Here is a 13553-nt window from a genome sequence, read left to right as displayed (position 1 = left end):
CTAGTCTATAGTCTAGTCTATAGTCTAGTCTATAGTCTAGTCTATAGTCTAGTCTATAGTCTAGTCTATAGTCTAGTCTATAGTCTGTAGTCTAGTCTATAGTCTATAGTCTAGTCTATAGTCTAGTCTACAGTCTAGTCTATAGTCTAGTCTATAGTCTGGTCTATAGTCTAGTCTATAGTCTAGTCTATAGTCTAGTCTATAGTCTAGTCTATAGTCTAGTCTATAGTCTGGTATATAGTGTAGTCTATAGTCTAGTCTATTGTCTAGTCTATAGTCTAAACTATAGCCTAGTCTATAGTCCAGCCTATAGTCTAGTCTATAGTCTAGTCTATAGTGTAGTCTATAGTCTAGTCTATAGTCTAGTCTATAGTCTAGTCTATAGTCTAGTCTATAGTCTAGTCTATAGTCTAGTCTATAGTCTAGTCTATAGTCTAGTCTATAGTCTAGTCTATAGTCTAGTCTATAGTCTAGTCTATAGTCTAGTCTATAGTCTAGTCTATATAGTCTAGTCTATAGTCTAGTCTATAGTCTAGTCTATAGTCTAGTCTATAGTCTAGTCTATAGTCTAGTCTATAGTCTAGTCTATAGTCTAGTCTATAGTCTAGTCTATAGTCTAGTCTATAGTCTAGTCTATAGTCTAGTCTATAGTCTAGTCTAGTTATAGTTAGTCTATAGTCTAGTCTATAGTCTAGTCTATAGTCTAGTCTATAGTCTAGTCTATAGTCTAGTCTATAGTCTAGTCTATAGTCTAGTTATAGTCTAGTCTATAGTCTAGTCTATGTCTAGTCTATAGTCTAGTCTGCCTATAGTCCAGTCTAGTCTATAGGCAATTTTAATATTTCAGTTTTTTAAGCCTTTAAATACTCACTCTATAGCTTACCATTACATTAACTTTACAGTTAAAGAAATAATACAATCAATAATTTGTGCCTTTACAAAAATATCGTTTAAAAATTTAATCTTTTTAAAAAAATCTTTTATCTTCTTGTTACATTTATAGTTAAATAAACAACAATAACAAAAAAAAGGAAAACTAACTTAAAATCACTTAAATAATTTAAAATTATTTACACTAAAACTAATATTTTAAATTATACACTGTTAAAAGAAAAGAAATTAAAGAAAGCAAAAGAAATTCTAATAGAAAACAAGCAACAACAAATTAAAACATTCAACTTTTATTTAAAATGCTAAGATGTTGTAGTTGTTGTGGGCGAAGACCAGCGTATTTGTTTCAATTTATCATAAATGCTAAAGTATAAAGCCGTTGTTAGACTGGACTTGAGGAGTGTGGGCGCTACACCCTTGTAGAGACCACGCACACCCTCTTGTTTGATCGTCTCACGCAAACAACTATAGACACCTGTGCAGCGTATGTTTTGCCCAAAAGTTTGACGATTCGATTCGAAGCCCTGAATTTGTAAACGTTTCTTTATTAGATCGAAGGGATAGACAATAGTCTTAGAAAGCATGCCCGATGATGCACCCATAATAAGTAAGGTCCAGGTGGGCAATTGGCTAAAAGCAAAATAAGGAATATAGATTTGAGAATGTTGAAGGACGCCAATTTTTAAAAAAATTATAATATGATGGCTGTGCAAAACACTAAAGTGCAAATGAAATTTTAATACACCAGGCATATAATAATAAAAATAATTAACATTTACTTAAAAATATATTAGTTTATGGAGGATGAGTTTTGTTATACAATAATAGCAATACATTAGGAGTATGATTTACAAAAATGGTTTCATTTTTAAAATGATCCGTAGCAATTTTTTAAATTTACAAATAAATTATCGTTTCCAGTTGTGACAGAAATTAGATCGAGCTACAAAAAAGTTTTCCTCGAATCTACCTATTAGATTGTATGGAACACACCCATCAATGCTCCCTTGTTGGTTGTAGAATTTATTTCCAATCAACATTTGTCTGAGACTCTGCATTTTAAGACAACGGCAAATTATATTGTCGATCTTCTCTAATTCCTCAATATCGTCGCATAAACCATAAATCCCCCTTAGATTCCTTAGACTACTTCTGTCACATGCTACCATGCATGGTTGCTTTCCCATCAAGATTTGACCATAAGGTTCAATACACTTTGCAATACATTCTACTATTCCAGTATTGGTTAATAGTGTCTCGGAATTTATCAGAGATCATTCTGTAGTAATGACACATGATTGGTTTTATCCCCCTGTCCCTTCTATCTACGTCCGGGTTTGAACCTTGCCTTGCAAGTTCGTTCAATACCTCATTACCCCGAACATTCCAGTGTCCAGATAAAACCTTCTTGAGATATTTGTATCTTCGTTTTAATTGACATGAGTTCTACTTGGTTAATACTTTTTAACTAAAAGATAATTCACAGATTTTAAAGGTGTCAGGAATCTAACTGTACTCCCTGTTCACTTAAATAATTTAAATCTGTTGTTGTTTTCGTTTAAATGATGATTAATACCGAACAATAAAAACAAGAGGCAAAAACACAAACATATAAATAGATTTTTTCTATTTATATAAAAATTCATAATATTTTTGGAAGTGAAGAAGTATAGGAAATCTAAAAACCCTGATTAATGACTTAAAATAAACCAATTTTAATTGGTTTGTTGATTTAAAGAAATAATTTAATAATTTCTGTTTTTTAATTAATTTTTTGCATAATTTTTCCATTTATACAAAGTTTTTGATTTATGAAACATTTTTGATAATACCGGGAATTAAGAAAGGTCGGGAATTAAAAAGCTTGATTATATTATAAAACCTACTTAAAATTAATGGATATTTTGCAATATAAATAATGATTAATAATAATTATAATAAAATAAAAGCCACATGCGGAAATACGATAAGCAACAGTGCCAAATTTGGATTTGCCGAATTTTGTATAGTCTATAGTCTAGTCTATAGTCTAATCTATAGTCTAGTCTATAGTCTAGTCTATAGTCTAGTCTATAGTCTAGTCTATAGTCTAGTCTATAGTCTAGTCTATAGTCTAGTCTATGGTCTAGTCTATAGTCTAGTCTATAGTCTAGTCTATAGTCTAGTCTACAGTCTAGTCTACAGTCTAGTCTATAGTCTAGTCTATGGTCTAGTAGTCTAGTCTAGTCTTAGTCTAGTCTATAGTCTAGTCTATAGTCTAGTCTATAGTCTAGTCTATAGTCTAGTCTATAGTCTAGTCTATAGTCTAGTCTATAGTCTAGTCTATAGTCTAGTCTATAGTCTAGTCTATAGTCTAGTCTATAGTCTAGTCTATAGTCTAGTCTATAGTCTAGTCTATAGTCTAGTCTATAGTCTAGTCTATAGTCTAGTCTATAGTCTAGTCTATAGTCTAGTCTATAGTCTAGTCTATAGTCTAGTCTATAGTCTAGTCTATAGTCTAGTCTATAGTCTAGTCTATAGTCTAGTCTATAGTCTAGTCTATAGTCTAGTCTATAGTCCTAGTCTATAGTCTAGTCTATAGTCCTAGTCTATAGTCTAGTCTATAGTCTAGTCTATAGTCTAGTCTATAGTCTAGTCTATAGTCTAGTCTATAGTCTAATCTATAGTCTAGTCTATAGTCTAGTCTATAGTCTAGTCTATAGTCTAGTCTATAGTCTAGTCTATAGTCTGGTTATAGTCTAGTCTATAGTCTAGTCTATAGTCTAGTCTATAGTCTATCTATAGTCTAGTCTATAGTCTATCTATAGTCTTAGCTATAGTCTAGTCTATAGTCTAGTCTATAGTCTAGTCTATAGTCTAGTCTATAGTCTAGTCTATAGTCTAGTCTATAGTCTATTCTATAGTCTAGTCTATAGTCTAGTCTATAGTCTATTCTAAGTCTAGTCTATATCTATCTATGTCCTAGTCTATAGTCTAGTCTATAGTCTAGTCTATAGTCTAGTCTATTAGTCTATATCTTATAGTCTAGTCTATAGTCTAATCTATAGTCTAGTCTATAGTCTAGTCTATAGTCTAGTCTATAGTCTAGTCTATAGTCTAGTCTATAGTCTAGTCTATTAGTCTAGTCTATAGTCTAGTCTATAGTCTAGTTATAGTCTAGTCTATAGTCTAGTCTATAGTCTAGTCTATAGTCTAGTCTATAGTTAGTCTATAGTCTAGTTCTATAGTCTAGTCTATAGTCTAGTCTATAGTCTAGTCTATAGTCTAGTCATAGTCTAGTCCTAGTCTATAGTCTAGTCTATAGTCTAGTCTATAGTCTAGTCTATAGTCTAGTCTATAGTCTAGTCTATAGTCTAGTCTATAGTCTAGTCTATAGTCTAGTCTATAGTCTAGTCTATAGTCTAGTCTATAGTCTAGTCTATAGTCTAGTCTATAGTCTAGTCTATAGTCTAGTCTATAGTCTAGTCTATAGTCTAGTCTATAGTCTAGTCTATAGTCTAGTCTATAGTCTAGTCTATAGTCTAGTCTATAGTCTAGTCTATAGTCTAGTCTATAGTCTAGTCTATAGTCTAGTCTATAGTCTAGTCTATAGTCTAGTCTATAGTCTAGTCTATAGTCTAGTCTATAGTCTAGTCTATAGTCTAGTCTATAGTCTAGTCTATAGTCTAGTCTATAGTCTAGTCTATAGTCTAGTCTATAGTCTAGTCTATAGTCTAGTCTATAGTCTAGTCTATAGTCTAGTCTATAGTCTAGTCTATAGTCTAGTCTATAGTCTAGTCTATAGTCTAGTCTATAGTCTAGTCTATAGTCTAGTCTATAGTCTAGTCTACAGCCTAGTCTATAGTCTAATATTTAGTATATGTAGTCTATAGTCGAGTCTCTAGTTTTCTATTTTATTTTTGTTTTAATAGTTTTAAGGTTAAGGGGGAACGGAAGCCATAATTATATTATAAATGAATGAATCAAGTGTAAATGGTTTTATCAATGAAATTTGTTTCCAGTTAAATGATGATTAATACTATTTTTAGTAAAATAAAAGCAGCAAGCAAACATACAATAAAATAAAATATAGGGTAATAAATAAAAATCAAACACAACTTACCTTCTCTCCTTAACATCCAAAACTTTACAGGCAGATTGTGAGAATAGACGATAAAACATAAAATTCGAACCCATTAGGGGAGTAATCTGCAGCAGAGCCGACGATAGACCACGATACATGCCACGAGGACCTTCATTCTTTATGATAGCCGCTACAGCACGTGTGGCATTACGATAACCTTTGCTAGTGTCCTGAGCTATTAAACGTGTACGTATGACATCTAAAGGAGTGGATACAATAACCGCTGCATTGCCTGCCAGCGCTCCACATATAAAATTGGATAAATTCGTTTTATCCTTAAGATACGTAGTTTGTTTGGCATACAAACTCAATTGTTCATAAGTCCAAAATTGTGAAATGCCATACATGATACTAAGGATTTGAGCAGGATTATGACCTTTCCAGAAGGCTAAAAGACCTTCCTCTTTGTATATGGTTTTAATGGCCTGATTTATGGAAATGTATTTGGATTTTTTGGCTGCTGCTGTAGCGGTGGCAACGGCTTGAGTGCCTAAAGGTTCTACTTGTAGTTGAAAGCGTATTTTTAAGACATCAAATGGTTGACAAGTAGATCTGGTTATGGCCGCCGCCAGACCACCAGAAATAATTTGTTGCAGTTGTTCTCTACTGCTGTTGGTGCGTTTTTTCACTGGTGCTGTTACTGATTTCTCCACCACCACAGGTGCTGTGCTGCTGGAGGAAGAGTTAGCCATGTTGTTTATAGTTAAAAAAAGGCTTTTTTTATCACGAAGTTAAATAATTTTAAATTATTTTTGCTTTTATTGTAGTTTTTATGTTGTTGTTTAAACGAATTAAGACTCACAACTAAAATTTTGTTTTTTAAGTTTCACTTTTTCTTCTCAGTTGGTCTGAGCTTGGGCTGAGCAGTGCAGCTGCTTAAGTAAGTGTGTGTTTTGTTTGATGAATGAATGAATCTTTGTTTGTAAAAGTTGTTGTTGTTGTTAACTTGAGGTATTTCTGGGCTATAAAGTAACAAAAGTTGGATGGTATGTCTGTCTGTCAGCAAGTCAACCTGACTGCTTGTGCTTGCGTACGTTACTTTAACTGCGTTTGAATTTAAGCTGCACAACCTTTGCGTGTCAATTATTATAATTATTAACGTTTTGTAGATAAATTTCTTCTTTTATTTTTGTTGTAAAATAATAAAAAAATTTTGTTGTTTAAATTTTACTGTAAATAAACAATAAAAAGAAGAAAGAAAACAGAAAATCAATTTTTGCTATTGTTTAAATAAAATTTATGGGTAAAAATTTAAAAGCAAGCTAAAGAAAAGTGTATACCTACAAAATTTAAGTTTAAAGATCAAAATTTGAAAGTGATATAGGTAGGTAAGGTACTACTTCTCTTTATATCAATACAAAGAGATAATTAATACATAAGTGCTCACCTATGAAACCCCTACAAATTGAGGCTTGTCATGTAAAGTTAATGAAATAAATAAAAAATAAACAAGAGAGATGTTTTTTTTTTAATTCAAATATTTTCAAATTTGTTGTTTTGAAAAGCATCAACTATATGTCATTTATTTGTATTTATGAGCTATTTCTGTTATTTTTTATGTTGACCTTCTCGGTAGGTAGTATGTAAATCGTCTGAATCCACATGAATATATGCATATTTACATTTATATGAAGATAAAGTAAGTTCCAAAAGTCAGAGGTGTATATTTTGAAGGTTTATTGTTATTACTGTTAGTTTTATTTTTCAAACTAAAAGATTTTTATGTTGGTTATTAATTTAAATTGTTTTGTTTATAGTTGTATTAAAATAATTAAGGTGTTGAATTAAATAATTACCTTAATTACTTAATTTTTAATAAGTTCAATTCATTCCGTCTTTTGATTTACTTAAAAATTTGGTGAATTGTTCACATAAGGTTTTGGAACACATCATTAGTTTGTGATCCAGTTAAAATCGTGGGTCAATTTTATAAATTTGTTTAGAAAAGGTTTTACAAATACATAGTTACTTTTCATTCTTCCCTTTATTATATACCTACATACATATATGTATACTTAGATGCATTAATTTCATCCATTTTTGATATATAGATAGGTCAACGTAATTAGTCCACATAGACTAAATGTGGTTGCTATTTAAAACAATAAAATCATTTTGCAAAGATCAGTGTGTTTGCTCAAAAAATAACTAATTAGAGTCTTGAAACATTTCTGTAAATTAGGACAGGATTCCAGGCTGCAGAAAAGCTCATTTGGATTTCTTTGATCTCTTTGTGATAGTTAGAATAATGGCTGCATAAATGAATAATAGTTTAGTCATCATTTTCTTTGTGACAATAACTACGCAAAGCGCAAAGGTTTAGGTTTAGAAGGGTTATGCACCATAAAAAGATGCACATCCACATAAAGAAGAAACTAGGTAAAAAGGATAGATAAATGGAAACAGGTCTATTCTAAGGGATTTCACCACAGATGATTTAACAAGGTTATGCACCATAAAAAGATGCACATCCACTCGGAGACCATAAGGTCTATTGTGATTCTCTTTAAAGAGTGAAGATTCAAAGACATAAATAAAGAATGAAAGAAAGAAGAAGAAACTGGGTAAAAAGGATTGATAAATGGAAACTGGTCTATTCAAAGGGATTTCATCCCAGATGATTTACCAAGTCAGTATCCTAAAGAAGAAAGAGATGAGAGAGAAAATCTTTGTCCTATGTAAGGGAACAAGGTGACAGCGAGGGTTATGACCCGCAATATCCCCCATTCCCAAGCCATTTAAGCCTGAGATTCTGTATCCTAGGATGAAAAGCACAAAAGTACAGTGATCAGAAGCTACTGTTATTAAAGCTGACCTTATGGTATGTAAAGTAGGGCAAATGATCTGATAGGGTTATATTTCGGCTATATAATCTTTGTAATACAAGTGATCCATCTAATCTAGCGAATCCGTAGAATCTAATATTAACACCAAGAAAACGGAATTCACTAATGTCGTATAAACTCTTAGAGCAGCTTGACTATAGGTGTAGAATCGAATGAAAATGCCACCTTAAATTTTCCGAAGTAGTAAAACTAATGTTTCTCTATAAGAAGGTTTTGGGAGATTAGATATATCCTCTATAATATTATAGTACCCGTATGGATTTGTGTGACCATACGCCAATCTGAAAGGAGTGTTTAGTGCTAATTTCCTGGTCAACAAGTCAGTTGGAATGCAGTTTAGTACTGCACATAGATGATGTTCTCAGGGATCCTTTTATAAGGATTGACATTCTCCTTAGAACTTTGTCAAGGAGTAGGCATTTTGAATTTCTGTCTAATGCTTTCCATCAGACAATTACCATTTGTATCAAAGGCTACCATGCAAAGCTACCCCTCTCCACCACCAGGTGGACCAGGTCTGACAAACTCCTCCCATAGGAAGCTTTTATTAAATAGAATAAAAGCTTTAAAAAAAGTTAAGAGATGGACAGACGGTACTCAAAACGATGTCGCTGTCTAGATACGCAATCAGAATGTACACATTGAGGGACTATCGCAAAAATGATTGGAATACATGATCCATTTATGTAATCCCAAAACGACTCGCTTGTAAACATTATTGGTCTATATGATCTGTTTAGTAGGTCCATAGCCTGCATTACATAAGACCATGTACTTCCATAATTTTAGCAAGGAAGTGGTTTTGGAATTACTCTGATGTAACGAAAGGATGGATTACGTGGTCATCACAATGATAAATGGAGTATATTTTGGATCAGCCATAGCCTATTAATGAGTATTCTTTACACTTGTGTGCGGAGTAGTCTCATCATAGATCATCGACATATGTATAAAACTTTATCACTGTGAGGAAGTGTTTATAATATATGGTTAATATCGGTGGTATTGATTCTCAGCTGCAAAGGAACTATTACAACAATCCAAGTAGTTTTGGGATTAGTCTGATGTAATGTATGGATGGATTAGGTGGTCTTCACCTAGGATATCACAATGTTAGTTAGTTAGTTTGAAAAGAGGATGTATATACATCAAATTCGAAGAAATACACCTAGGCCTCTATCGGGCCAGTTGTGCGCTCCTTAACCAGTGTCTCAGGTGGGAATCGAACCCACCACCTCCGGTCTACCAGACTAGAACACTAACCACTAACCTACCGGAGGCCACAATGTTAAATGGAGTATGTTTCTCCCATATATTAAATTAGTTTTAGGACCAATTCTTTGAAGAACACTCTTTACATGCGTGTCCCTAGGAGTCTCAAATTTTGTAGGGAATAACAATTTGTAGTTAAACAAAAGCTCAATATAATTGTTGACGATATCACAATATGATAATTTAAAATTGTTTAAGAATATTTCTTTTGTTTAGCAAATGTATTTTATTTATTTGTTTAAGAGATATTTTTGTATTTTGTGATTATTTTTATGCGATAATTTTTTCCGCTTAAAATTAAGCAATCTAAACACGTTGTAAATATATTACTTTTTAATATATGCATTACATTTTTAATATGTGCTTTATTTTTAAAACGAATGATGATATAAATTTTAAGATGAAATTTTGCTGCAATTTAGTTTAAATTAAATTTGTTTTATGAATTAAAGTTGTAAAATTTAGCTTATATTATTCACTTAAAAATTATTTATATTAAATAAATAGTCTTGGATAAACAAAAACCAAACGTTAATTGTAGATGCTTTTGTTCGACCGTTTGTTGGAAAATACTAAACTGAATTTGAATAAACAATATAGTCTAGCCACAAATAAACAATTAATTCTTAGAATTTGTTTGTATTTTTATAGAATACTCTCCGAGTTTTTGCGTGTGTATAATTTTTCTTAGGTATCACGTACTGTCAAAGCAGTTGTAGTAACTGATAGATTTAAAACAAAAAGAAACAGCAGTTCTTGCAATAGGAAATGAAAATGGAGCAGTTACAACATAATATTATAAATTAATATTAAAATCTCCCTAGACCTTGTCGAACATTGTTTATAACAAAAAAAAATAAATAAATAAAAATTAAATCTTGTAATCAAGCTCTTGACAGCATTCAACAGCAGTTAAACCACTTTTTTTAAGGTGTTAAATACAAAAGATAACTGTTTTGACATTCACACCTAATGCTTCCCTTAATGCCTTTAAACTACAAAATAAATCTCTATATCACCTAAAAGAAACAAACTCAAAGGCGCTTTAGATAAAAAAAAATCTAACAAGATAAATTACTAAAAATAAATATCTTAAAATACACACACACAAACACAAGAATAAGTTTTAGTTTAAGCTAAATAACAAGAAACAAAAAAAGAAATTATTTAAACAAGCTTTTTAACTTTAGCGATGATACGTGAGCGAGTAGTGTCATCACAAAAGTGCTTGATAGGTAGGTAGGTAGGCATGCGTAAATGCAAACAAAAGGTTTTCGAAAATAAGTTCGTATGTACATATGTATGATAATAATGGGCCAAGTGCTATTACTGCTGCCTCTACTGACTTTGCTGTTTAACAACAGCCAATAACAACAATATAATGTTAATAACAACATAATAAAATCAACTAAATATTACAAAATCATATTAAAAATGTTTTTTTTTTTTTTGTGTTATGGCATCCAAAGGTATTTGTGCTCATTACTATGGTTATTTATCATACATACAAGAATTGTATGTGTGTTTTTACAGTATTGGTAAAAATGATGGGGACAACAGAAATTTTTCAAAATATTTTTATTCTCATCTAATAACTCAGTTCTGAAAGCAGAGTCGACTGTAGTACAAGGTTGAAGGCACCTTATACAAGACAATATAGATGATCTAGGAGACTTTGTTTAGTAGTGCTTACAGCAATATGAGGTAGCAGACGAACTTGCAAGACATATTTCGAACCCGACATAAATAGAAGTCTAAATCTATCTATCTATCTATCTATCTATCTATCTATCTATCTATCTATCTATCTATCTATCTATCTATCTATCTATCTATCTATCTATCTATCTATCTATCTATCTATCTATCTATCTATCTATCTATCTATCTATCTATCTTATCTATCTCTATCTATCTATCTATCTATCTTCTATCTATCTATCTATCTATCTATCTATCTATCTATCTATCTATCTATCTATCTATCTATCTATCTATCTATCTATCTATCTATCTATCTATCTATCTATCTATCTATCTATCTATCTATCTATCTATCTATCTATCTATCTATCTATCTTATCTATCTATCTATCTATCTATCTATCTATCTATCTATCTATCTATCTATCTATCTATCTATCTATCTATCTATCTATCTATCTATCTATCTATCTATCTATCTATCTATCTATCTATTCTATCTATCTATCTATCTATCTATCTACTATCTATCTATCTATCTATCTATTATCTATCTATCTATCTATCTAGCTATCTATCTATCTATCTATCTATCTATCTATCTATCTTCTATCTATCTATCTATCTATCTATCTATCTATCTATCTATCTATCTATCTATCTATCTATCTATCTATCTATCTATCTATCTATCTATCTATCTATCTACTATCTATCTATCTTATCTATCTATCTATCTATCTATCTATCTATCTATCTATCTATCTATCTATCTATCTATCTAGCTATCTATCTATCTATCTATCTATCTATCTATCTATCTTATCTATCTATCTATCTATCTATCTATCTATCTAGCTATCTATCTATCTATCTATCTATCTATCTATCTATCTATCTATCTATCTATCTATCTATCTATCTATCTATCTACTATCTATCTATCTATCTATCTATCTATCTATCTATATCTATCTATCTATCTATCTATCTATCTATCTATCTATCTATCTATCTATCTATCTATCTATCTATCTATCTATCTATATCTATCTATCTATCTATCTATCTATCTATCTATCTATCTATCTACTATCTATCTATCTCTATCTATCTCTATCTATCTATATCTATCTATCTATATCTATCTATCTATATCTATCTATCTATCTATCTATCTATCTATCTATCTATCTATCTATCTATCTATCTATCTATCTATCTATATCTATCTATCTATCTATCTATCTACTATCTATCTATCTATCTATCTATCTATCTATCTATCTATCTATCTATCTATCTATCTATCTATCTATCTATCTATCTATCTATCTCTATCTATCTATCTATCTATCTATCTATATCTATCTATCTATCTATCTATCTATCTATCTATCTATATCTATCTATATCTATCTACTATCTATCTATCTATCTATCTTCTATCTATCTATCTATTCTATCTATCTATCTATCTATCTATCAAGGTCACTTAACAGAGCCTGATCTATTGATTATAGAAAATTATTTCAAATTAAACTCCACTGATCGTCCCATTATTTCACCAATACTGTCGGTTTTTACATACTTTTTTCTTATTCATAGTAAGTTTGTTTAAGTATCTAATTATTGTAGTTAAAGCATATACAATGGCTTAACAAAAATTAAAGAAACAATAGAAACAGAAAGTATTTATGCCACGAAAAAAACTTTTTTTTTTTAAAGAAACAAAAAAATTGGCTTTAGAAATATAAACTTACCCCAAAATTGGCATAAATTGCAATTTTATTCCAAGGTGGCATAAAGAAAGTTGTCTATATTTTTTTAATTCAGTCGTTTTAAATAATTTGTTGCTATAGTTGTTGTTTTTATCGATTTGCAATTACTCAAGTGTTTAAAGTAAAAATGTTTTTCTTTTTTTCTTACAAATGCAAACAAATCACTACATATTTATATTTTTATATTACTATTTCCAAAAATATTACGCTTCTGCCGCTATTTAGGTGGCCACTACCAGCAACATAACCACCTGTTTAAAGACTGAATTCACTTGTGCATTGAAAGCACTGACAGTCAGTATTTGTTTGTTGTCTGGTCTTTATTATTTGTATTAATGGCTTTTAATACATTTTACTTTCTTTTTTCTTCTTTAAATTTTTATGCTCTCTATATATAGTTCCAAATTGTGGTTAAATCATCAGCCTCATTGTTTTTTATCTGTACCAGATCTTCATCACAAATTTGACGGCTTTTATTTTGTGCACAAATTCCAAAAAAAAAACTATTTACAGCTCTAGATTTTCATTGATAAACTTTTGATTGGTTATTGTTTTTTGTAGCTTACAATATGTTAAAACTGGTTAGTTTGTTTTTTCACGCAGTATTTTTTTGTCTTAAAATTCAAAACAAGTTACGTCAAAAAGTGAAATCTTCCCATCAGTCTTGCGTTCGTTAAGAAGTTGTAAACAAATTAATAAATTTTTTTTACTGATAAGAGACACATGTTTTCAGCAACGATTCACAATTGCCGAACAGCTGATGAGTTATTGTCTGTTGTGGTCAGGGTTGTATTTTCCAATGCACTGAGGGAAATAATTATACCCTACACCACTTTAGTGGGGAGGGTATATTGGATTTGTGCTGATGTTTGTAACTTACAAAAATATTCGTCCTAGACCCACCTTAAAGTATACCAATCGGCTTAGAATCGTTAA

General features: G+C 30.7%; 1 protein-coding gene across 1 annotated transcript; it reads right to left on the bottom strand.

Moving 5' to 3' along the window:
* Positions 1–932: 932 nt before the first annotated feature.
* Positions 933–13322, bottom strand: LOC119615105 (mitochondrial thiamine pyrophosphate carrier-like). The gene is made up of 3 exons (XM_037971177.1): positions 12600–13322; positions 4994–6184; positions 933–1521 (listed from the first exon to the last, which is right to left on the bottom strand). The coding sequence occupies exons 2-3, from the start codon at positions 5704–5706 to the stop codon at positions 1194–1196; spliced, it is 1041 nt and encodes a 346-aa protein (XP_037827105.1). The 5' UTR covers positions 5707–6184; positions 12600–13322; the 3' UTR covers positions 933–1193.
* Between the last annotated feature and the right edge of the window lie 231 nt (positions 13323–13553).

Source organism: Lucilia sericata, unplaced genomic scaffold (assembly GCF_015586225.1).
Source record: "Lucilia sericata isolate MDLA Ls3-8-SP2 unplaced genomic scaffold, ASM1558622v1 Contig004101F_arrow, whole genome shotgun sequence".
In the NCBI taxonomy this organism is placed as follows: Eukaryota; Metazoa; Arthropoda; class Insecta; order Diptera; family Calliphoridae; genus Lucilia; species Lucilia sericata.
This window is presented reverse-complemented; position numbering and strand designations above follow the sequence as displayed.

Excerpts from the sequence above, each read along its gene's own strand:
- LOC119615105 (XM_037971177.1), bottom strand. The coding sequence starts at position 5,706 with ATGGCTAACTCTTCCTCCAGCAGCACAGCACCTGTGGTGGTGGAGAAA. Across the intron at positions 1,522-4,993 it reads TTGGATGTTAAGGAGAGAAG|CCAATTGCCCACCTGGACCT; the intron begins GTAAGTTGTGTT and ends TTTTGCTTTTAG.